The sequence below is a fragment of the Falco cherrug genome, chromosome 7 (genome assembly GCF_023634085.1).
Source record: "Falco cherrug isolate bFalChe1 chromosome 7, bFalChe1.pri, whole genome shotgun sequence".
NCBI classification, from domain to species: domain Eukaryota; kingdom Metazoa; phylum Chordata; class Aves; order Falconiformes; family Falconidae; genus Falco; species Falco cherrug.
Window position 1 is genome coordinate 44,147,455 of NC_073703.1, and position 25,890 is coordinate 44,173,344.

The following is a 25,890-nucleotide window of genomic DNA, read 5'->3' on the forward strand; positions in this document are numbered from 1 at the left end:
ACCCCCCTCCCCCATTGCATTTGGTGTGTTCTAACGTATATGGCTTGATTTTTCAAAAATCATAAATGGAAACTCATACCTGTTTAACAAAAAAACTGGGTTTGAAGGTGCCATAAATGGTAGTAATATGTTTCTATAGTTGATACTTCACATGCACATTTTTTCACTAAGATTGCCAATGAGTCAGGCTGATTAAACTTCAAAGATAGTTCGTTGAGAAGAAAGATTAGTGTCAGTTGGTAATCATTAAATACACCCAGATGGATCCAAACATGTAAGTTCTTCCATGCAGGAGTATGTTTTTACATGTTTACTACTGAGTATCTTTTTCTACAGTGAGACGTAATGTGCATATATGTGAAAAATCCTCTTTAAGACATGTTTGAGAATCTTCTGTTGTCTAACATTTTAATGTTCTAGGTCTCCTTTTGGAAGATAATCCTTCTATACGTGCCATATCTTTAGGACATGGTCATATTTTAGTGGGCACAAAGAATGGTGAAATACTGGAGGTGGATAAAAGTGGACCAATAACTCTGCTGGTTCAGGTACATGTTAAATATCAATCAAATATTCCATACCACAAACACTTGTTTTTTTCAAGTAAAGACTGTTGTGAAATAACAAGCATTTAAATTACTATTGAAGTTAGTGAGTTACTGTCACTTCATAGAAAAAATCTTTTTTTTTTTTTTTTTTTTTTTTGCTAGGCTAGATCATTATGACTCCTCAATGAGAAAAACAGATCACAGAATTTCATGAATTTCATGTACTAATTTGTTCAATAAATTTATCCTTTCAAACAGGCCAAGATCATATTTGTTTGGGTTTTTTTTTTAAAAAAGCATGTGAAACAGTGGATTCTCCACCAAATCTCTTATTAACTTTTTCTGAGTACTAATTACTCATTATTTTTAAAAGTTGCCTCCTTGAGGGTTTTTTTTAGATTGTCTTTGTAATTATGTAAAAAATATTTCAGTTTCCTTTGCCATACCAAACAGACTGCATTTCTTAAGCCTGACTGCCAAACAGATTTTTTTTACATTCTGTCATCATAGGAATTTCTTTCGTACTTAAATAAAAATCTGTGGATCTTTTAATTCACGCTTCTAAGTGGCCACTGCAATATGTAAAGAACAAGATTATTACTAATTTTTAAAAGAATATATTAGAACTTTAAGGTAAAGAAAAAAATCTGCATTACAGAGTCATAGAATAGTTTGGATTGGAAGGAACCTTTAAAGCTCATCTAGTCCGGCCCCCCTGCAATGACCAGAACATCTTCAACTAGACCAGGTTGCTCAGAGCCTTGTCCAACCTGACCCTGAATGTTTCTGGGGATGGGGCATGTACAGCCTCTCATGGGCAACCTGTGCCAATGTTTCACCACATTCATCATAAAAAGTCTTCCTTGTATCTTGTCTAAGTCTACCCTCTTTTAGTTTAAAACCAGTACCCCCTTCTTCTATCGCAATAAGCCCTGCTAAAATATTTGTCCCCATCTTATAGGCCCCCTTTGTAAGTACTGGAAGACTGCAGTAAAGTCTTCCTGGAGCCTTCTCTTCTCCAGATGGAACAACACCAACTCTCAGTCCTTCCTCATAGCAGAGTTTTTCCATCCCTCTGATCATTTTTGTGGTCCTACTCCCCGCTTGAACAAGTCCGTGTTTTTGCTGTATTGAGGACTCCAGAGCTGGACGCAGTACTCCAGGTGGGGTCCCACCAGGGCAGAGGGGCAGAATCACCTCCCTCAACCTGCTGGCAGTGCTGCTTTTGATGCAGTCCAGGATACAGTTGGCCTTCTGGGCTACAAGTGTACATTGCTGGCTCATGTCCAGCTTTTCATCCACCGGTACCTCCAAGTCCTTCTTGGCAGAGCTGCTCTCAGTCCCTTAATCATCCTAGCCCGTATGGATACTGGGGTTGCCCTAGCCCTGGTGCAGGACCTTGTACTGGGCCTTGTTGAACCTCATGAGGCTCACACAGACCCACTTCTCGAGCTAGTCCAGGGCCCTCTGGATGGCCTCCTGTCCCTCGAGCATGTCAACCACACCACTCAGCTTGGTGTCATCTGCAAACTTGCTGAGGATGCACTTGATCCCAGCATCTATGTCATTGACATAAATGTGTGTGAGGATTATTTCTGAGGCAAAAGTTTTCTATAGTACTAATTACTATAATTTGCACTTCTGCTCTAAGTAGCAGATTGAGGTTTATTCCAAGTTCTATGTTTCTACTCAGGTATTTCTGTATTACGCTCCAAAGATATGCATGTTCTCTGTCCTTTTTTTTTTTTTTTTTTTTTTTTTTTTACTTCCTTAAATGTATTATTTCATATTTCAGTTTAAAATACAAAGTCATCTGACTCGTGTTTTTTCAGGGTCACATGGAGGGGGAAGTTTGGGGTCTAGCTACTCATCCTCATTTACCTATTTGTGCCACTGTAAGTGATGACAAAACCTTAAGAATATGGGATTTATCTCCTAGCCATTGTATGTTAGCTGTTCGCAAATTGAAGAAGGGTAAGATGCTTAATATGAAAAAATATTTAACCGAATTCAGTTGATATTTGTTAGCATTATGAGTCTTTTGAAAGCAAGACTGAATAAATACCTTTCTTTCCTCAAATTATTTTATTGATGCTATGTTCACAAGTTATGTATCCCTTAAGCTAAATAATCTCGTTATGTAATACTGTTCTTAAGATTATTTGTAATTGTAAGATAGTTAAGTCAGTGAATTTATGATAAAAGTTACATAAATCTGCTGTGTTATTGCAAGATTTTTGAACACTGGAGAACTTCAAATCTAGAAATTTTTGGAAGAAATCTTAGATGTTGAATCTCTCCTCTTTGTGAATGTCAAGAAAAGAGAACAGACATAAAATTCTTACTCATTGTATACTATGTAACTGAATTTATTTTGACAGGTGGAAAATCTGTTGTAAGTGACATCATATAAGGAGACTTTTTTAGGATTAGACCAGACTGGCCTTAACAAGCTTTTAATGCTGTATATACTTCACTAGACAAGGGAATACAATAGGCTTTATCTTTGATCCAAACATTATAGGAAGCTCAGTTGAAGATGATTTGGATTAATAAAGTAAATGTAAGGTCATGAGCTGGCACAAACAGGGATTAAACAAGAAAGTTTTAAGTTGGTGAAGTCTGCTCCAGTCTTAAACCTGCTATTTCTTAATATTTTTAAGAGTAGTTTTGGCAAAAAAAGGACTGTGGTGACTTCATTTCCTGATGAGGCACATTTTGAGATGCTTTGGTGATCTTAGAAAACACGTGTGTACTGTACAGAAAGAGCTGGATGCTTCTGCGGACTGCAGTAATGGAAGTGAGATAATATTTGGTAATTAAAAAAGGCAAGACTCAATGAAGAAAAAAATGTCTGTGTAGCTGAGGAGTAACTGAGGAGCGGAAGGCTCAGGATGTTCTAGCTGATCACAGGATGACAATTACATGTGATAGTGAGGTATTTTTCCCAGGATGTATTGAAGTATTAATGTAATTTACCAGAGACTAATCAGAATATTTTTCATCTACACTTCTCATCTGCGTTCAGATGAATGAAATAAAACTGGAAGTTGGGTATGGAGAAGGAGGAGCAGCAGGATAATGAATGAGAAGCTAAATAAAGGATTACTATCAAGTTAATCAGAGGAACAAATAACAGGGAAAAATATTTATGCTAATGGAAAATTCTGTCATGGAAACAAATCTATATAAGCTGACCATAAATAAATTTAGATTGGAAATTAAGCTGGTTTTCAAGTGAAACTTGACATATTTATTAAAAGGATTATATGACACAGTGATCGTGATAGCAAATGACTGGATTCTGTGAGTCCAGAAGGTCTTTTCCAGCTGTGCTCTCTTTCCCAGAGGAAATGGTAACAAACAACTGGCACCAGATGCTAAGGAGGGCAAATAAAAAATATACATACAATAGTGATTAATCTGTATTACTAATGTAGAATACTGTCAATTAATATGCAGATAAATCTAATCTAAGATTCTGGGGTTGTGTACTTGTTGATTTTCCAATAGCTTCTGTGTGCTATTGCAGATGTAAAGCTTGAAAATTATCTCAGCAGCATCTAAAAAATTTCATGAGACTATATATTATAAGAATAGCTTTGGTTTACTGCTAGAAAAATAAATCTAAAAGAGGGATTATGCACTGTACCTGATTTACCTGAAGTAAAAATACCCTTTCTGTATTCCTCATAGGAGGTAGATGTTGCTGCTTTTCTCCTGATGGAAAAGCATTAGCTGTTGGTCTCAATGATGGAAGTTTTTTGATAGTTAATGCAGATACCCTGGAGGATCTCGTCTCTTTCCAGCACAGGAAAGATGTTATTTCAGAGATCCGATTTTCTCCTGGTAAGTAATTTAAAATTAATATTTTTATATCAAGGTTGTTCAAGCAAGCTTTATAACCTTTAAAAGATAAAAGAAGCAGTGATATGTAATACTCTTTTACATGTAACAAGTTAGCAACACTAATATTATTAACATTTTTAATAATACTGGGTGTGAAGTCCTATATTTCTCATTTAAGGATGAGATTATTGTAATAGGTTTGCTGATAGTAACCTTCTGAATGCAACAGTCAGTTTTAAATCACGAACATCCCGCAGCCTCCCTAGGTCCCTAGGGTTCCACTTTATGAGCTGCATAAGTTTGGCTCTTCACTGAGGTTACTGTTAGCTAATGAGAGTGCTTGAAACTGATGTGTCAGAAGTTCTGGCATCATCTTTTTTTTTTTTTCTTCTTTTTCCCCCTACAGCACTCCCAGTGAGGCTAGGTTTTTTCAAACAGTACAGCTCTTATTTAGGAACTCAAATGTATGACCTAAATTAATAATACTACTTCAGTGAAAATACTCTTCCGTAAGAAAAATACATGCTAATTACTGATACCAGTTCTCATGCAACATTACTATTCAGTCGTCTAAGCCTTACCACTCTCTAAGTGCAACAGATGTTTAAAATTTCATCAAATAATTTTTATTGCTTGAAGATGTAATGATATAATGGTTGTATATTTCATACGAATTTTGATTATGTGATATCAACATTAGTCTGTCAGGGACTGTGTATAAATTAGCAAGCTAATTTCAGAGAAATATTGAGTGGGTTATAGCTAAATCCCAGAATGTGCTTGTGTTTAATATATGGAGAACTATGATTTTGAAAATCTCTTGTGTTTCTACTGATGTATTTTAGGGGCTGGAAAGTACTTAGCTGTGGCATCTTGTGACAACTTTGTAGATATTTACAACGTAATGAGCAGTAAACGAGTAGGAATCTGCAAGGGAGCCTCCAGCTATATCACACACATGGACTGGGACATAAGGGGTAAGCAGAATTTATTCTAAAAATCTACTGGAAGTTTGATTAAATTATAGACTAAATACAGTACATCTACAGTATGAATTTATGGTATCAGTGACAGAGTTATTTCTTCAGTTTATGAATATGCTCACAGCATCTGAACAAATATAAATAGTAGTAAAAATAATGGTTTTTAATATATTTAGAAGCTGTGCAATTTCAAGTAAAATAGATTGTCTCTATAGATGGGTTTGGGTTTTTTTTTTTTACAACTTCTGTGTTTATTGTTTGACTTCTACTTCTTGAATAATGTGCTGCATAATGCAGTTGCATCTGTAGCACAGGAATATGTATCATTGTCAAAAACAGCAGAAAGACTGGATTTCCTGTCTTCCTGGGTCTTAATATGTGATTCATTTAAATATTAACTTTAGCAGTTTCTTACAAAAACAAGGCAGTGCAGTGATGCAGTCTGTTAGTTCCTGCTCTTACGCATCTACTTGATCGTTTTTGAAGCAGTCTAGTTTAATTTGAAAGTGTTATAATTTAGCTTCCTCTGAGAATTTTGAAAACAGGAATGGGACAGAAACATTAACGAGAATTTCCCTCAGAAAAATAGTAGTATAAAGGCAAGCAGAAATTAGCTGCTTGGAAGCAGCCACTGGCCAGGTAGCATATGTGCTTCTCAGTCCTGAGAGCGCTTTGCATACTGGTCAGGCAGTTGACACAAACAAGCTCTGAATTAGACCTAGTACATTTTGTCTACCATCTGATGGGACAACCATAAACAGGAGAGAAGTGATGCATTATTGCAGTCTTCAAAGAGAGGAGGAAGGACTGTGAATTTAAGGGGTCGAAGAACTCAGATCTATAGAAGCCCATACTTCCAGATCCACAGTTTGTGTGCAAATTTTTCCATTATTTGAAAACAAATAATTTGTGTAATATTGTTATCAACAAAAACTTTTTTTTTGTAAAATGGAATCTTCTATTTAATGTTAATATACAATATGTAATGTGTTTTACAGGGAAGCTTTTGCAAGTCAACACTGGTGCTAAAGAGCAGTTATTTTTTGAAGCTCCTCGTGGGAAAAAACAGACAATTCCTAGTTTAGAGGTGAGGAAATAGACTGCCTTCTTAAATTGTTTGCCAGGTAGAGTTATGATGCAACTGTCTATGCCACAAAAGAGGGAATGGTGTATAAAACTACAATTATAACTGATCTGTTGAAAAAGCCTCTGTTTAAGCATTCGCTGTCCTTTATCCTTTTTTGCAGCCTGTTCAATTAAATAATGTAATCAGAATGATAAAATGCAGTGGGGATATCACATTTGTCTCGTCTGTTAAGAAATGGACACTTGGCTGACACATGCACTCATGAAAATCTCACTGGACTTCTATATGCCTCTTTCGGTACCTAAACACCTTTGAAAAGCTATTGCAGATTATTTAGCCCTAATCTTGCTGTGGAAGACTTCATGCATGTCTTTATATAACAATGCAATACATAATTTACATAGGCCAGTGTAGTGCATTGTAGCTATAATATTGATTTGTTTTCTCAGACACAGAGCATTGTCATAGGGCAGACAGTGAAAATGGATAATTCTCAAATAATGTTTTCTATGAGGTTGAAAAGGTAGGGTTGAAAAAAAAATTTTTTTTTCCAACCTGGAAGGGCAGGTAAGGTCAATTTATTTTTTTTTAATAGTTCTAGAGGTTTTAGAACTGGAAGTTAATAGAGGTAAAATTAAGGGTCTCTAATGAAATCTTGAATAGTCACTATTAAAATATTATCTTTTAGATGTGACATACCTTTCAGTGCAAGGACTTTTTCTTGAAATAAGGTATGGAGAAAACTGCCTAGGAAGAAGCATGCTCTGTCTCAAACAGATTGTTTTTGTAGGTAGAAAAGATTGGCTGGGCATCATGGACAAGTGTTTTGGGCTCTTGCTGTGAAGGAATCTGGCCAATAATTGGTGAAGTCACAGACGTAACTGCTTCATGCCTCACTAGTGATAGTAAAGTATTAGCCACAGGAGATGATTTTGGATTTGTGAAACTGTTTCGATACCCTGCTAAAGTAAGTAATTTTCAGCTGTTCATGGAGAAGATTGAATAAAACTGCCTTTTCAAATGTGTAAAAATTCATCACTCAGAACAAAATAATGCTTTTATACTTTTGTCCTTATGATCAGAGAAGGCATTCAATATTACATTGCAATGCATTAAACTTTCAGAGTAAGAATGACCATTCCAGGTCAGATGTAAGAACCATCTCATTCTGGTGGCATGGCAGTGCCATGACAGTGGTAAATGCATAGGAAAAACTGTAAGGACAGGAATGGGACAGGCACTGTCTAATAACATCTTAGGTATTAACATCCTTAGTGTAGTTTTTATCAGTGTTATTTTTAGCCCCTTAAGCTCTTGTTTTGGAAGACATTGAACACTTCTTCATCATCTTCATTTAATTCCTGATTTTATAGACCTTCATTCTGTCCAAATTCAGTCACTTTTCTCTAAGATGAAGAGCTTTAATAATATTATATCATGCATCATAGACAAGCCGTTCCAGAAGTACATTATATTTTTACTGCTTTTCCAGAACCTTTCTAGTTTCCTGTATATTTATCAGTAAATATGTCTTCAATTTGAATATTTTGCTGTGCTAGCGATGGTAACAATGCACAAGTATTGACTTGTTTATTGGAAAAATAGTCTATGTGTGTTTTATTCTTAATCTGTTAGATTATTTTTTCTTTTAGGAAAATTGATCAATACTGCTGTAATCTGTTTATAAACAAATTCTTGCATGTTTGTTATGGCTATATTAACATTTCATGAAGTTGCTATAGTAGGGGAACTTGGCAAATAATGAGATGCACACAAATGCAAAACAGCTGAAGCATAAACTGTAAAGAAGTAAAGAACACGTTTTGCACTGGTAATGTGTTTTAGTTCTATCTAGCACTTGTTAAATTTAGCTGTGTCTTTTCTTCTACCTTCTAGGGAAAGTTTGGAAAATTTAAGAGGTATGTCGCTCACAGTACCCATGTAACAAATGTCCGTTGGACCTATGATGACAGTTTGTTGGTCACTGTTGGAGGAGCAGACACCTCTTTAATGCTGTGGACTTACGAGGTGGAAGGACACAGGGATAGCAGGCAGTGTGACAGTGAAGAGTCTGATCTAGATTCTGAAGAAGATGGAGGTCAGTAATAATTTATAAAACCAACTGGATTATACTACATTGAGAAGATTTAATTAATGGAAAACTGCTAATTTAGAAGTACAGGTTTTACATATGATTGTTTTAATCTTAAATAGAGAAGATGCTTCAAAAACATTAAGCAAAATATATTTTGGGGGAAAGGACTGATAAACTGTTGTGAAGAAAATGAAGTGTTTGTGTCAATGTATATAAAAAAGGCTCTTGATGTCTTTTAAATGAAAAAAAAAACTAAGTGCCAATTCTAGGTAACTTCCAAAAATCTATATAAATAAATACATTCATCATAGTTTAGATTTGTACACCAGTTCTAATGGTATTATGTTGAAATCTGTATAATGTGAGATCATAGTTATCTTGATGTTACAGCATCTGTTTTGGTAACACAAAAACATAGTAGACTGAGGCAGACTGATGTTCATATATGGAACAATCTATTGCAAGATCTTAATATCAGCAGTTAAAAGTGTTTATTACATTTCATAGAGTTAACTTCTATGGTTTTGCCATACTTTGTTTCCTTTTTGTGTTATAATTCCAAGGATTCATAAGCCTCCAAACTTGTTCTCTTTGCTGCCAGGTGTAATTTTCCCCCCTTGTCAATTCCTCAGTCTTGAAGCATTTTTAAACTATCACTGCTACTCTTTAAATAGTTCTGTGTAATAAATTAATTTCAGTTTTCACTGAAATCTGCTAAATTGCCAAAGAGACACTTTAGATATTAGAAGCATATTGGGAAGAATTTTTAGGCACTATCTTTCTGCTTAAAAATATTGAAGACTACATCCAGGACAGGTCCTGAAATAGAGAACAACCTGGCGCTAAATCTTCCAGAACTTAACAGCAGGTGTCATGTAGTGAGGTCCTTTGTTGCTGGCCCTGAGTTAAGGCCAACCAAGCAGAAATGGGATAGCTTTGAATGTCCCTTGAATCTTTGTTAATAATTTTTTTCACAAAGATATTGTAGAGATTTTTTTTTCTTAGAATGTCTTCTATTAACAATGTTCATGATTCCCAGCTACTTTCTTTCTGTTGTGTATTTAGATTACTAATAATACATATTGTAATTGTTGTATTCCAGTACATTGTTGAAACCTTCACAAATTTTGATTGAATTTTTTTTCTGATATCTTGTTTTGATACTGTTCATTCTGATTTTGTTAGGTTATGACAGTGATGTGACAAGGGAAAATGAAATTAATTACACCATCAAAGCCTTATCAACTAACATTAGACCAATGTTTGGAATTAAGCCTCATCTGCAACAAAAGGAGCCAACCTTAGATGAAAGGTAAGTGCTAAATTACAATTCTAACCCAGAAAGCAATCTGAAAAGATGATTAATAGTGAAACGTAATTATATTGGAATATATATGCAACTTAAAAGGGAATGTAGAAAAAAAGTGGAAATACTATTTATTTGGGGGGGGGGGGGGGGGAAACCCCAACAGCACAGCTAAAGAAAAGTCTTGTCTAAGGACTAGACTGGATCTCTGTTTCAGAGAGCCTGAAAGACTACAAATGATACATGTATATTATTATGTTGGGTGAGTTTCTTGAGATAATTTTTATTTGGTGGTGTTTGACAATATATTCCTTTTGAAAGTTAAATACTGAGTGGTATCTAGTGTTGGTATTGTAGGCATGAACCTGTACAATAGTTTTATTGAAAGACAGCTTTCAATTTTTCGTTTTTGCCAGAAATCTAGTTTAACTAATTCAGCTGTAATTGCTCCTTGCGTTGTTTCTGTCTCCAGATAACTTCTACCTTTCTTTGAAAAATTCTGTCCACAGTGGTTCTGCAATTTCTATTAATGAGTCTTGGAAAATTGATTGCTTTGCAGAGTTAGTTGTGTTGCCTGGTTCACTATTGTATGCTTTAGAAGAGAAGGGGATGGGGAGCAGAATAGAGTAAAACCAGCAGTTAAAGTAGATGTGACATAAGAAAAAGAATTTTTAACCACTAGAACGTAATCTGCTGCAGAATCCGCAACTGAGCACAGGACCCTGAAAGTTGTTTGTTGTTCAGCAAAATAGATGTGGACAGTGTATGTGAGGGAAAAGGAAAGAGGGATTCCTACAGTGGCAGTTGTGGAATGCTAGTATTGAAGAGAGAAGTGAGGAAAACACAGCACAATAAAATTAAGGATGTAGAGAAATAGCAGATTGGAAACTTCCTGCAGGAATGTGAGGAGTTCTGTTATGATGCACATGCCTCTTTCAGCAGTAAAGCTGACAGATCTGTGATGCCCTTGTTGAGAAATGCAACCTGACGTTTGTGGGAGCTTTGGTGTCACTTTTGTTTTTAAGTTGTGCTGCTGAAGGGAGAGAATGTATACCTGCCTATAAAGCAGTGACTTGCTATTTTGCATTTAAAATGAGAAATACTCTGTTTATTAACCAGATGCATTTGATGTGGAAGTCAAAAAGAAATAATATGCATGGTGTCTACATTTTGGATTTATATTTACTCTTGTTAATGAAAGGTGTGATAAATATTTTTTAAATGAAATTGTAAGCCTCTTGTATTTCTTCTTATAATTGTTTGTGGAAGCTAAGTGAGTTATGGTTTTCAGTTTCAAAGAAAATATTAAAAAAAATTAATTCTGTAGTAAGATACTAGGTTCCAATTCAGAATGCATAAAAGTTCATGAAAGAATTCCATTGTCTGCATTGTTTAAAAGTTTGGGGCCCTAAAACTTCCAAGAGAAGTTTTTGTGAAGAATAAAACCGGTATATTGTTACTGTATGCATTTTAACTTCTGCTAAAGTTAGTATTGTGTAGGATTGGTAAATGTTTTAGTAAGTCTGCTTTCATAAATACTAACTTTAATTTTATTTTTATTTCACTTTCCTTTTGCTTCCTATGAAGGCAGGGGGTAGTGAGGTAAGTTCATTTACACAAAGTCCAGGATCAAATGCCTTTTAATAACATGAGCTGCTCGGGAAAGTAGTTATCCTTTGAAATAGAAGTGAAGACTTTAATTCTTTACTATTAAATAGTAGCTTATTAATGGGTAGAAGAGGGATAAGCGATAAAGAGTAAGTCCAGTTCTCGGTCTAAGTAGACGTGAATGGATGCTAAATAGAGTATTTGCAAGGATGTAATCAAATCTCATCCTATTTTCCTCAGTACTTTGGAGTGGCTAAGGAACAACTTGACTTAAGTAACTGTAGTCAGAGAGTTCATGTAACTTCTTGTGGACTTCTGTAAGACTATATCACATTCTTGGTGTAGAGGTCCAACATAGAGTAAAAAGTGTGGGGAATATTTTGCAGAGTTGCCTGAAGTGGCTATACGAGCTGTACCACCATGTCTGCACCACTGTGTTGGAGCTAATGAAGCTCTGGGGATGAGAGTAGCCTGGCATTTTACCAATGCACCTACACTACTTAAGGATCTGAGCTAGGTCCCCATAGCATTCATGTGGCATGCAGAGTCACTAGCTTAGGTGCCTGCATTAGGTAATTAGGTTTTACACCTACCCTATTTAGTATATATGTATACTCAACAACATGCTCTTACATTTGTAGCACAGCAGATCCATAGGGTGTAGGCCACCCTTCAGACTTGTAGACTGAGCTGCCTGGACACTTGGACCTACACTGGTTAAGAGAGCCCCTCTCATATCGACCTGGATCCTGTTTCCACAATGAAATCACATTCCTGTGGTGACAGATGTTAGAATTGTGTCAATCTCTGTGTATCCTTCTGCAGACAATTTGGCATAATAAAGCAAGCCACTGTCTTTATCTAAATTTTAGATCCTACCACTGGCAACCTTCATCAAATTAATTCTGGTTTTTAGCCTTTTAAAAAATGTGTATCTGTAAAGTCAGTGTATTTCTGTATAAGTTATGCAGAGTATGTATAACCTGTACAGACTTTTCTTCTGTATCACTGCCATCCTCAGCTGTACCAGGGAGAAAAAAATATAACAAAAAGCTTGTGGGTCAAGATAAGGACAGGGAGAGATCACTCACCAGTTACCGTCATGGGTAAAACAAACTCGACTTGGGGGGAAATTAAATTAGTTTTTTTACTGTGCTTTGATTTACTTAACTTTGGTAATAATGAGAAATAAAAACTAAATCTTAAAAACACCTTCTCTCTCTCTCACACACACACACACACACACACACACATTCTTCCCAGGCTCAACTTCACTCCCGAGTTCTCTCCCTCCTCCCCCACAGCGGCACAGGGGGATGGGGAATGGGGCTGCCCTCAGTTCATCACACCTTGTCTCTGCTGCTCCCTCCTCCTCACGCTCTCCCTGCTCCAGCAGCAGGGTCCCTCCCATGGGAGACAGTTCTCCACAAACTTCTCCGGCGTGAGTCCTTCCCATGACCTGCTCGAGTGTGGGTCCCTCCCATGGGGCACAGCCCCTCAGGCACAGGCTGCCCCAGCCTGGGTCCCCCACGGGGTCACAAGCCCGGCCAGCAAACCTGCCCCAGCCTGGGCTCCTCTCCATGGGGCCACAGGTCCTGCCAGGAGCCTGCTCCAGCATGGGCTTCCCAAGGGGTCACAGCCTCCTTTGGGCACCCACCTGCTCTGGTGTGGGGTCCTCCAGGGGCTGCAGGGGGAGACCTGCTCCACCATTACCCTCCGTGGGCTGCTGAGGGCACACCCTGTCTCACCGTGGGCTTCGCCGTGGGCTGCAGGGGAATCTGCTCTGGTGCCTGGAGCGCCTCCTGCCCTCCTCCTGCATTGACCCGGTGTCTGCAGAGTTATCTCCCTCACATATTCTCCCTCCTGTCTCTGGCTGCTGTTCCGCAGCAGTTATTTTCCCCTCTTCTTAAACACGTTATCCCAGAGGTGCTACCACCATCGCTGATGGGCTCAGCCTTGGTCAGTGGTAGGTACATCTTGGAGCCAGCTGGCATTGGCTCTGTCTGACACAGGGGAAGCTTCCAGCAGCTTCTCACAGAAGCCCCCCTGCAGTCCCCCTGCTACCAAAACCTTTCCACACAAACCAAGTACAACTGCTCGGGGTGGGTAGTACATCTTTGTCATTCCTTGTTGTGCATAGGCTTGTTATATTGACTGCCAAACATTACAAGAGCTGTGTCTTGTAGCGCTTTATTGGAATCCTTGTATTCTGAGGATCAGAGGTGTACACCAGTGTAGAATGTGCCTCTGAGAATGTTTTTCCAGTAATTTTGACTTTGTGTATAAAGGGGATTCCTTATGAGAAAGTATTTGAATATCTTTTACTGTTGAGTGTAGGAGGTATTTAATTCTGTATGGGAGAAGATGGACGTAAATGTTACCAGATAATTAAACTCTAAGGCTACGTATAAAGACCATACCAAAAATAATGTTGCTACTTGATTGTTGTACCTGACAGCTGAAGTGGAACTCATAAATCCTTGCCATAGTGAAGTTCCTTCTATGTAGAAGGAATACGATTATTAGTATCCAGAGTATTAAATGACATAAACAATAGAATGCTAAAGGAAGAAGCATACATGAAATCTCATCTGTTTCCTACCTCTGTTTCACAAAAGCACATCTGTGAAGGCGAGAGTTGTAGTCTGAGGCCATCGTCTGGATTTAGAGTTAGAAATTACTCAACTGGGTACCCAAAATTGATTCACTAAAATTATTTTGATTCTAATATTATTAGAAAGGTTAAGTTGATTGCACCTTTGATGTTGTAAGTAGTAGAGTGACATAGGAAATCAGAGTTTTAGGACATTTAGTCTACCAAAAATTAAAATACATATCACTGTGTGGGTCAAAACAGTGTCACTCCTTTCTCCTAAAGCTCTGTGGAAAGGAATTAAATAATCCCTAGGGTTAGAAAGGGAGAATAAGTGAAAGAGGCTGCAAAACACTGCAGTCTGGTGAGTAGGTACATTCTCTGTGAAGTGTGGAACATGGGATTCCGCTTTTGATGTATCATAGTAATTTTCCAGTGACCCTGAATTAAAAATGTAAATGCATTTCCCAGAACGTGAATGTGAACAAAGAATTATTTTTGGTTTCCAATGGAGGTAGTGTCCTGTTCTCCGTTTTCTGGTTTTGTTCATAAATTATGGCTTTCCCTTGCAATAGCAGAAGTTTAAAAAAATTTTTTTTCCCCTTCACAACACAGTTTTGCTAGGAGCAGTGGACATTTCTGTGTCTTAATCATTTTTATGGTTAACATATTAACTTCAGATGTGAGTTGCATCAATTTATACTTCAATGCAGGACTGTCTTTATTTTTTCCTTCAGGACAAACATGATTTTCCCCACTTTTTTTCTGGGTTTTTTTTTCCTAACAGTCTTGTCTAAGAAATTTGATATTTGAAAGAAAATGAGAGAGAGAGAGAAGTATTTTTTGAAAATAAGAGATGCTAGTGCCATAAAAGTTGATGTGCTCAATGGAAAGATGTTGAAACCTGAAACTTCTTAAATTTCAGGCATGTTTTTTTAAAAATTAGGGATGCTAGGACTCAAGATTTTATTCAGATTCATTCAGTTTAAGGTCTGCTTGCAATATAGTTTAAGGTTACGTCTACTCATGATATGTCATTCTCTAGTAGTAAAATTACCATGAAATATATTTTACATTGGAATACTTACTTTAACTTCAATTGAAAACACAAAATGGCATTGGCTGTAGGACAGCACTATGTATTCTGAATTGTTTGTAATTTCTGAGTAATAATATTAAAAGATAATATTTTAATGTGAAAATATATCTACTGTTTATCTAATGTGGTTGTCTAGAGCTTTGTGGATATTCAGCAGCACAAAATAACTTGGAAAACTGTGTTTCTATCCTTTACTGAAAGTTCTTTCCTAGTATGTTTTGGGGCTGGATAAATTGCTTAGGAGAAAAATTCATCATGGGTGGTTAATTTTTAAAACACTTCTGGCTCAGCTACTCCCTGAACTGGAAATCACTGGAGGTTGGGAGAAGAATCTGGAGGATATCACTCCATTCTTACTCTGTTCTTATACTCCTTGAAGTATTCAGTATTTGTCACTGTCAAAGGGATGATGCTCTGATTAATGTACTTGAGACAAGAATGGCTGTACCAAAAGATCTCAAAACTAAATAACCAGGAATTCTGGTTGAATTTTTCACCATGAATTTACCATACTAAATATTTGCAAGCAACTAAAACCATTTTCAGTGTTTGTTTCTCATAGTCATCGCTATCTTGTTTTCTTAATACATACCATTACTCAGTCCAGGTGCCAAGATCTCTTGTATGGGAAGATCCCAGTGTTGTTTTTTGGTTTGTTTTGGGGTTTTTTTGTCATGAGGATTATTTCTCTCTGTGTGGAAGGATGTACATAAATGCATAACCTATTTCAGATTCTTGAGTATTCATAATGGGAAGGGAGCTTACAAACTATTTACAAACTAGTCCTGTACTGATCCAGAAGTGAAGAATTTTTATTTTTTTTTTCCTGATACAAAGGGTAGATAAATGTAAATTGTACTTCTGAGGGTGTGAAAGAGGGAGAAAGTTACTGAAATGACGGTTCCTTTATCTGAACCTTACATCATCCACATCCATTTGCAAGTTGTTCAGCACTGTTGTCTTAATTTTCTGGAAAGTTTTCCCTAACAGATGAGACAAAAAATCTTTTTCCTTCACCTGTAAGTGGAAAAGACTGATAACTAGTGTCCTCCTTGCTGCAGTCAAATTGCTAGGTAGTTCTTAAAAGAAAAGCAAATCAAAACAAAGGAAGTGTAACTGCTAATCAGGCTAATGAAAAGTGCCCATGCATAGTACTAATATTAGGAAATAATCTGTACATGCCCATATATTCTGATGATTAATAATGATGTTTTGCTAGTTTAAATGTAGGAGTAGGCATCACATACAACTGAGAAAACCCATCCAGTGCACCAAATTTGTGAAACAGATTTCAAAATATCTTCAGTCAACAAACTGAATTCAATAATGAAAAAACAGTATGTATCAGCAGTGCTCAGTACCCCACACATTTTGACTAGCTGAGATAAATGTATTTTAGTATAACTGAATGTGTTTTTCTGAGTGAACTTGAGTATCTGTCTTTAATAGCGAGTTGACATGTTCTATTCACTAGCTCATTTCAGGAAGTTAAACTTGCACAACTTCGAGTAATTTGGCTGTTGTGTTTAATTCTCTTTAAATGCTTGATATACTTCAGCGGGTTTTGGGTCTGCTTCTGCTTGCTTTCTCTGTTTACAGTACGGATCAGTCCTAAGAAATATATTCTCATGCCAACACATGTTCATGATTCTCATATAAGTGAATGGGAGCTTTCTGTACAATAGATTTACATAACCTATGAAGTTGTGAATAATCCCCTTGTAAAAAGAAGTAAACGAACCAGAAAGTCAATAATAATAATTTCTATAAATAATTCACTGACACCTAGCTTTCAGCCAAACTTGTATAAGTAATCCTTTTCTCTTTCCCACCTGCTGCTGAAAAGAGGTTCCAGGTAATGCTTTTATTTTGCTATCTAGTCCATATTTTACTATCATCTCCCATTTTCTTTAAAAAGCCATCTGTCACGTAGGGTGCTATGCCATGCACCTCTCACTCTTCAAAATATTGCTGTACTACAGATTTTAAATTTATATGTATTCATTGTAGCTGTATTCCATACAATAAGCTAGATATTTATTTACTTAGCGCTATAAAATTAACTACATAGAACATTAAACTTGCATGTTTTACAAATAGTATTTTTCAATAATATTTATTAAAATACAGAGATTAGCACTCTCTACTGGGCAGCTATGAACCTCAAAAGTAGATGGTTTTACATTTGATGGGACAGTCCCACCTGACATGTCAAGTTGTCTATGTTGTTGAATTAATTGAGTAATAAATTACCTATATCTGCATTAGTGCATACAAAATGGCACTTACTATTCATAGGGCACATGAAAATAATTATGACTAATCACTGTCAAGAAGCAGCATTTAAAAACTACCGGGTTTCATTATCTTCTAAAGGAAAGCAGACCTCTAAAGCTTCATAGGTGGCTTTGACAGTCTTACCAAGAATAAGTGGAAGAACTCCTCCTTACTTTTAAAATTAATTCTCTACTTCATGCTTGCCAACACCTTTTGGGGAGGGAGTGAATGTCACTTCCTGCTGAAGGCTACTGCAAAATCAGTTGCCAAGTTCTCTGCAAGTGCCCCGGAGTACAAGGTGCAGCTATGGTGACCCTCACAGGAAGGGACTTCTTTTGTACCAACAGCTGTAACTTGCTCTATGAAATCATGCCCAAAACAACACTTGGATTTTTAAAACAGAAATAAGTGTTGTAATTGGCATTGTCATAAGTTACCATGGAACTCAAAGAATTGATGGCAGTTTATATTAACCACAGAAGACCCTCCCTTAATAACTTTAGAAATTCAGTACCAAGAATAAAAACAGTGAGTGAAATACAAGAACATGATACAAGACAACCATGAAAAGGGATTTCTTTGTTTCACAAACTACTGCAAAATGCTTGTATTCCATTTTTTATGGTCTCATAACAAGAATTATTAAACTATATATACAGATTCTGTTATCATATTGAAAATTAAGTGCCAATGTTGAGGTATTTATTTGCCCTGTGATAGATGGCTGGAACTCTGCTTCCATATGTTCAAACTGATCCCATCTGTATGTGCATTCACCCCAAAATGTTCATGCTCTCCTTCCCATCTTTTGCACACAGTTTATGATCATGCAGCCAGTTACACATACAGGTATATGACCACTGTGTGTTGTATATGCATGCCTTTAGTGGCTTCCCTGCACATTAAATAGCAAATGAAAAATATCTTCAGCCTTTGTACCTTTAAAAAAGCACTTGGAAAATGTATTCTGGTGTCCTTCAGCATTCCTGCTTTTAAGTGCACAAGTTACAGTCTTTAAACTTAACTGGGGAAAAAAATGCATATGTGCTTGTAATTTGCATTCCAGTTCCACTGCTCTGAATCAATGAGTTAGTCTGTCATAGGTGGGTACTTATATAATTGTTTAGGTGACCTGTGAGATAGTATAGCTGCATATAGATTGTCAAGTTTTATTGACCAATGTACATTTACTTTACCCTTTTGTATGGTAATGTACAAATGTAAACATACTTTAACGATAGGCTAAGGATGGATATCAAACCTATATTTGTATCTCTTTATCTGTACAGCTTTTAAGTATAGATGGTCTTTTCAAGTAGTTGCGTAATGTGAAATTGTTTTACCTCTTCTCCCATTCTATCACAAGGGATTAGCAGACAGCAAACGCTATAAAAATGCCACATTCTAGATCCGAGCAGCAGAGAAGTCTTCACTTCCAGTCAGCTCAGTTCCGGTAACATAGACCTGTGCCAGAACCATGTCCTTTCAGTTTTTGTTGCTTTCATGAAACTTTAGCTGTGCTCTTCTGCTCTATTTAGTTTTTCTGCTTTCTTTTTCTCTAATTGGCTTTTTTATCTTCAGGGACATAAATTAAATAAGGGGGGGCAGGAAAGAAATGAGACTTGAGTGCTCTATCAAATGTGCGGGTGACAAGTGGAAGAAGGGCTCTTTATGCTGTGTTTTATCAATTTCTAGAGCAACAGTAATAAGACTGTTGCTGAATTGTCCATGACAAATCAGAAAATAAAAATATAAAACGTTTGGAAGCGTTCTGGAGTGAGCAGGAGGTGGATTGCGCAGTTTTGCTCAATCTGTCCCTACCCCCATCTGTGAGGCAGGCCTGAGCTCCAGTGATGGAGCCTACAGCCCTTGTGTGCCACTTGCCTGGTCAGCACAGGATTGTCCCTCGCTGCTTCTCCAAAGCTCTCTGGGTAAACTATGGTCATCAAGTTTCCAACTGCTATTAAGCTTGCCTTTGGTGGTTTCGGTGGGTTGTTTTTTTCAGGGAAAAACTAGTTGAACATACTTTTCATTTTCTTTACCTCAAATATATAAATTTCAGGGATTTCCTCTGCTGCTTTAGATGTATCTGTGTTATTTCTTTGGATCTCCGCTGACCTATGCAGTCCTCCTCAGTCTCTGATTTTTACATATCTTTGCAAGAGCAGTCAAACAGCACTAGCCTCTGACAACTGATAATTATACACTGTTTCTCCTAAATAACAGCATTTCTGGGAATACTTTTTTTTCTCCTTAGAAGCTCTAAATCCAGATGGGCATAAAAATATTTTTATGGATACATTGTTAGGAATTGACCTAAGAGAACTGGGCTCTGTTCCCTACAGTTTGGACATCGTGCTTTAGATCAGGTGGTTTTCTGTGTGGTAATGCGTAGTAGTCTCCTGTCTTTGCACTACTTTTCATAGATATTTTTTTTTAATTTATTTTTCAAGTGGCATTACTTTGAACAGTAGAAAAAGTATATCAGTAATAGAGAAATTTATGCAAGATTACTAGATCTACAATCCTGATGTTCTTTTTCCATCTGCTGGCTGCAATGTAATCTAAAGGAAGCTACACTTAAAGATTTCCGTGCTGTCTTAAAAGCATCAGAAATTACATGTGTCTGTCAGCTATAAAAGCTCTCTGGAACTGTAAGAAGGTTTTATCTTTTTCTACTTTATTCAAGAAAGTTTGGATTTTTTTTCTGCTGGTGTATGTGTAAGCTAGCAGTCATATCTTGGACATTGATGCTTCACAGCTGAGTCAGGTAGCATTGTGATTTTCTTTTTAATCCTTAATATGCGTGTCATAGAGGGCTGGATTTATTTTTTTTTTTCTCCAGAGGACTTTTTGAGTTCTACCACATGCCAGTAGAAGCAGCATGCACAACAAACAGTACACCAGTGTCACATTTCTGCAATACTCCTTACTGTGCTTGCTGTTTGGTTTTATAGCTGCTGCATGGGATGAGAGAAGAGGTAACATGACAGTGGAAAGCTTGTGAACACTGATAATATTTATTATAGGTTCCTCTTTTTCCCACCTCTCTGATTCCTGGGGAAACTAATGGTTAGGACCAACAGAATCACTGGTGTACAATCTTCCAGTTTTCAGCACTTCAGCATTGTTCCTGATTTCCATGTTTAAAAAGACAAAGGTACATGTTGTGTTTGCTTAATTTTAAAAGGATTTAAAGTCAGCATTATGTAAGTTTTAAAGGAACTACTTTTGTATAAGTATTTTTTAAGGAGCTTCTTGCATTTATAAGTGTGGTCCGAGTTACCTAATAAATGAGCAGCAGTTATGGAGGTCTGAAAGGATTTAAGGGATTTTAATTATAATTCAAAATAATAACCTGTAGGTAGGAAAAAAAAATGGTTAGCAGCTCTTAATGTCATTAATCTGTTACAGAAATCAGGTATTAGATATATTTCAATAACTATAATTCTTAGGCGTAAAATAACAGGATATGTGTAATTATGGTTATGTACAACTCATTTAACTTGTCAATCCTGTTCATTCTTCAGAGACTTTTGATTGCAGAGACAGAGAACTGGTTATTATTTTGCCATTTAACTTCAGAAATCATAAGCACTAAAACTTGTTCAGTTTTAAGCAATTCTTGTATTCATATGCAAAAAAAAACCCCGAAAAAACCAACCAACCAACCAACCCCAACAAACAAACAAACCTCCACAAAACCCCAAATCACTCTAAAACTCAAACAAACCTGTAATTTTTAATATTTTGGGAGGTCAGGGTGACCATTTAAAAAAAAAAACATATGGAGGGGAAAAAAAAAGTTGTTTATGAAAGAAGAGGGTATCAATGTAAATTTACCTCAAATGTTTGATGAAGCTACATCAGCTACCAGCAACAACAACAAATTTTATTTGGGTCTGGGCTGTATTGGTTTCTCTCTTTCTTTGTCTCTTCATTTACTTGAATGAGTAAGGGCAGGTTTTTATTCTCTGTATCACTGAAGTGCTTTCAGAAAGCCCATTTCCCATACAGAACCTGTGCCTTTTAGTTTTTGTTCATGCATTTCAGTAGTTTTACTTGACTGGATTTGACCCAATTTGAGTAGCACACAGTGATAAGATGGCTTCTGCGGCACTGGGAGATACCTGTTGCCCCTTGATCAGTGTATTTATAACTAAAATTGCTCATCTACTGTGAAGGAGGGGAACAAATATGGTCAAAGATTTTTTTTTTTCTCTCTGCAAAACTTAATGGACCTCTCTCCATGTATATTTAATATGACAAACATTGTGACCTGTTGAGAGTGTTTTCTGTTGATAATTTAGAAACTTCTAAATAAAAGTTTATTTTTTAAAAAAAAACTAAAAAGTGAGAATTTTAATCATATGTAGGAATATTATTGTTGTGATATGTGACAGGCTAGATGAGAGGATGCTAGGAGTCAGGTGACTGGACAGAAGAGAAGGAAGGACCTGGAAAATAGCTGGGGAGGCCAGGAGTTTTACATCAAGTATAAGACCTGGAAAGAACTCACTGGGAGACAGTAGTGATTCAAGAGTGGTCATGAAATTGGATGTTGGGAATGCTGACAGAAATCAGATATATTCTTTGCCTCCTATACTGGGCAACGTGCTAGTATAGATGATGAGGGCAGCCCAGACTCTGCTTGGTTTGCTTTTCCTCCTCTTTTCCAAAAGTGAGGAGAATACTTTTTCACCTTCACAGGCTAAGGGACAGGATGCTATGGCTGTGAGCTAGGTCCAGGCTGTTTTTCTTACTCAAAAAGAAATTAAAATGCCTTGCTTTTCTGTCTTGAAGTGTATGTGAATTCCTTCTAACTGGTAGACCTCTGAGAGTAAAAAAACATCTGTAACTGAGGACCTTTGAGAATGAAGTCTGGGGATACATTCCCACCAGACATATTTCAAGCAGGACTGAAGGTGTATATTTAAATGCTGCTGTCTTTTGATATTTGTCTCTGAGTGAGGAGAAATGTAGTGCATGTCCACATGTCCCCAGATTTTGCCTGTACTACCAGTTTTTAGAAGTCTGTTTTCCAAGAAGAGGAATTTTGGAGTGGCAAAAAACAAGTGTTAGACTACCATTCTTTGTGAAGTTCTACCTCAATAATTGTTTTCTGTTTTAATTTACACTTATTTATAAATAAATATGAAACATGAGCCTTGGTTATTTTCCTTCATGCCTTGAATTTTTTATTCTAACTTTAAATTATTATTTCATACTTTGTTGTGATACCTTTTTTTTTTTTTAATACGGCCCATATCCACTCCCTATGAAAAGACTCACTGTCTTAACTATCTAATGTAAAGTACGCTATTTCTTTTTGGATCTGGATTTGAATTTTCTATAGTAAAGATTTCACATTTCATAAAATCTAGATTTATGATGCTGAGTTAAATATTTCAAGTACCTCCCTCTGGCCCTATCTAACAAAATAACAAGTTTTAATAAACTTGATGTTTGGGTGATCCAGGCTTCTGACAGACTTCTTTACTAGACAGAAATTTTTCATTATCTGTTTTTCTTTTGTAATTTTTTTTCCATAGGTACTTTACAAGCTTCTAAGCATAGAGGAAGTAACTGAAGTATCTCAGAACACAGTTTACAGTTGTAGTATAGTTTGCGTTACAGTATGTACAAATCTTTCAACTGGTGATATGACATCAGTCTATAAATTGTCCTAAAAATAGGCAAGGAAAGTGAAGAAATAAAACTCAGAAAATGGTCTTTTATTTGACTGAAAAAATATTTCTTGAATGTAGTTCAGAATACACAGTGTACAAAAAATCATAGTCTGTTGTTCTCAGAAAAGACACACACTGAAGTCATTCAGGAGTGCAGATGGAATTAAAAGTACTTCATCCTAAAAAGGGAATACTAAAGAGCTTTATGTGTGAAATTTGTTTGTCACACTGCCTACTGGATTAAATCAGCTGGATTTCATTGAATCTATATGTAGAATTATTTTTAAATTAATGATTCTTCTTAAGGGGCAAACTTGCAGCTTTCTTTTCATGGCCACTTATGCTGCGTGTGTAGAATCAATAACCAATGCTCCTGCAAATTACTAGAAATAATTGCATAATTTTGATAAATGAAATTTACTTGTTTGTATCTTCCTTTGTATACGAGCAGTTGAATGTAATCTGAAAGATATGTTACAGATATTTATCAAATGTATCTAGTTGAGATTTCTTGATTAAATCTGGGCTATTCAGAACAGTGGAACATAAGTTATGGCTGATATTCGTGCATTTGCATGGTGATGGTTTACTTCCAACTAAGCGCTGATCAATAACTTGTTTCTGTTGATTGAAGTAACACTGAATGGGCAGGTGTACCTGGAGTTCTTTCTACAAACTGTTAGAAAAATAGGAAAAGTTAGGGCCTACTGGAGGCATGTGGGAATAGTTCTCTCAAGTATTTAGGCTGATCAGGTAAGCCTTTAAAGTTTACCCAATAAAAATTGCTACAGAGAAGATGAAAGTACCTTAAGAATATACCATGAAAAAGCTAAGACAATTATTACCAGTGGTCATTTCATTGTAAAACAAGCTTTGTATTAACCTCGTGGATTGTTGAAGAATTGTTGGAAAACCTAGTGTGTTAAACAAAGATGTTTGGGTTTTTTTCCTTTGACAGAGTTATTTCTTTTAAAGATGAATGCAAATATCAGTTAGGCAGGATAGGGCTGTAAGTTTTCCATATGCAATAGCAGGTTGGAAGGTACTGTTGTTAGTATGGAATGGGTGACGGACAGCCTTCTCTTATTCACAGTTCTTTATTTCAGACCACCAGTTAGTAGGGCGTTGCCACAGCCAGAGAAACTTCAGACAAATAATGTTGGGAAAAAAAAGAGACCTATAGAGGTAAGAAAAACTTCGGCCTCCTCTTCCTCTCCTTTTAGGATTGTTTTTTGCCAAAAATTGACACCTTTGCGGACACACTAAGTGATTGTTTCATTTTAAATGTATCAAAGATGGGATTATTGAATAATGAGTAAATATACAGCAGAAAAGTGGGAGATAATTTTTTGTTTTAAAATCCAAAAAGCCTGATACTTTTTCTTGAAAACAAACTGTAGCACAACTTAATTCTTAGTAACAATAAAACCTTTTAAATGCAGTGTGTAGAAAGCATTATGTCCTGTTTATATAACTGGATTATTAATGGGTATATTATAGCTAATAAAACAAAACATCTTTTACTGCAGGTTTTTTTTAAATTTATTTTAACACTTTGTTTAAAATTCATCGTTAACAGTTCTAAGAATAAAATAATTTTTTTAAATCTGCTGATGCCTTTAGCTCAGGCACCTGTTTTTTAATTATATAGCCAGTGCAAATAAATATACTCACTTTTGATTAATCTGAACTGGAAATTTCACCTAACATTGAAAACTGCAATGCTTCATATCAACTGAGATATTTTCTGTGATACAAAACAAAATGTTTGGTGTAGCATAATAAATGGCCTTTTGCCATCTGTGTGCTAGAAGTTGTAGTCTGTAATTCAGCTTTCTTAATTGCCAGCTGGAACTAAATTGTGGACCAATATTTGTCATTCTTTGTTTCTTGTTATCTTATGCATCAAAAAAGCTGTATTCTCAGCTCACTGAAATTTATTTATTTATATATATGTGTATCATACATGAGTGACTCTTTCTGTATATATATATGTGTGAGTGTGTGTGTGTGTGTATGCACATATAAATATCCTACAGCATCCACCAAACAGAGATGATAAGATGACTTTACTGTACAACAAGAATAAGCAGCAATGGAAGCTGACAAGGAAGGCAGGATCTCAGTTTCTGTTGGTTTGAGACATAAACTCCTTCTCCTTTACTACATAAGGACATGTCTGAAAAATAAAATCCTGGAAGATACAGTAAAGTTCATAGTTGCTTTAAAGTTTTGAGTATCTAATAGATGTAAATATCTTTTTTAGGACCTAATTTTGGAGCTGGTATTTGGGTACCGAGGCAAGGACTGCAGAAACAATGTGCACTATTTGAATGATGGTGCTGATGTAATATATCATACTGCGTCTATTGGGATCTTGTATAATGTGGCAACAGGTAGGCAAAAACCCACTCGAGGAACAATGTTTCTTCATATACATGGAGTTACAGTTTATGAAGTAACTGGCATGCTTTAAATCCTATAAAAGTAAATGGGGAAATTAGTAGTAGTAGTAGTAGTAGTATCATCATTATTATCGTTATTATAATTGTTTGCTAAAAATTCAGTCTGTTGAGATGATTTGTAATAGCTGCATAAGCAAGCTAAATATATTCAAATGTTTCTGGTGACTAAATTTGGAGGAAGTAAAGATTTGAATATTTTGGTATCGGCTTTCTGTAATTTGCTTGTTAAAATTATCGCAGAAGGTATAACACCTGAACCGTGGGGTCATTGTAGTTACTAATTTTTTTTT

The 25,890-nt window shown here is 36.2% G+C and overlaps 1 protein-coding gene across 1 annotated transcript in view; it reads left to right on the forward strand.

The window, feature by feature from the left end:
- EML5 (EMAP like 5) overlaps positions 1–25,890 on the forward strand; it is a 110,727-nt gene that overhangs the window by 64,259 nt on the left and 20,578 nt on the right. Inside the window, exons 20-31 of the mRNA XM_055715104.1 lie at positions 421–548; positions 2,381–2,522; positions 4,245–4,397; positions 5,243–5,374; positions 6,379–6,467; positions 7,258–7,434; positions 8,364–8,565; positions 9,748–9,874; positions 11,456–11,470; positions 17,015–17,023; positions 24,242–24,320; positions 25,402–25,531. Of these exons, the coding sequence (XP_055571079.1) occupies positions 421–548; positions 2,381–2,522; positions 4,245–4,397; positions 5,243–5,374; positions 6,379–6,467; positions 7,258–7,434; positions 8,364–8,565; positions 9,748–9,874; positions 11,456–11,470; positions 17,015–17,023; positions 24,242–24,320; positions 25,402–25,531 (1,383 nt within the window). The remainder of the gene's footprint in view (positions 1–420; positions 549–2,380; positions 2,523–4,244; positions 4,398–5,242; positions 5,375–6,378; positions 6,468–7,257; positions 7,435–8,363; positions 8,566–9,747; positions 9,875–11,455; positions 11,471–17,014; positions 17,024–24,241; positions 24,321–25,401; positions 25,532–25,890) is intronic.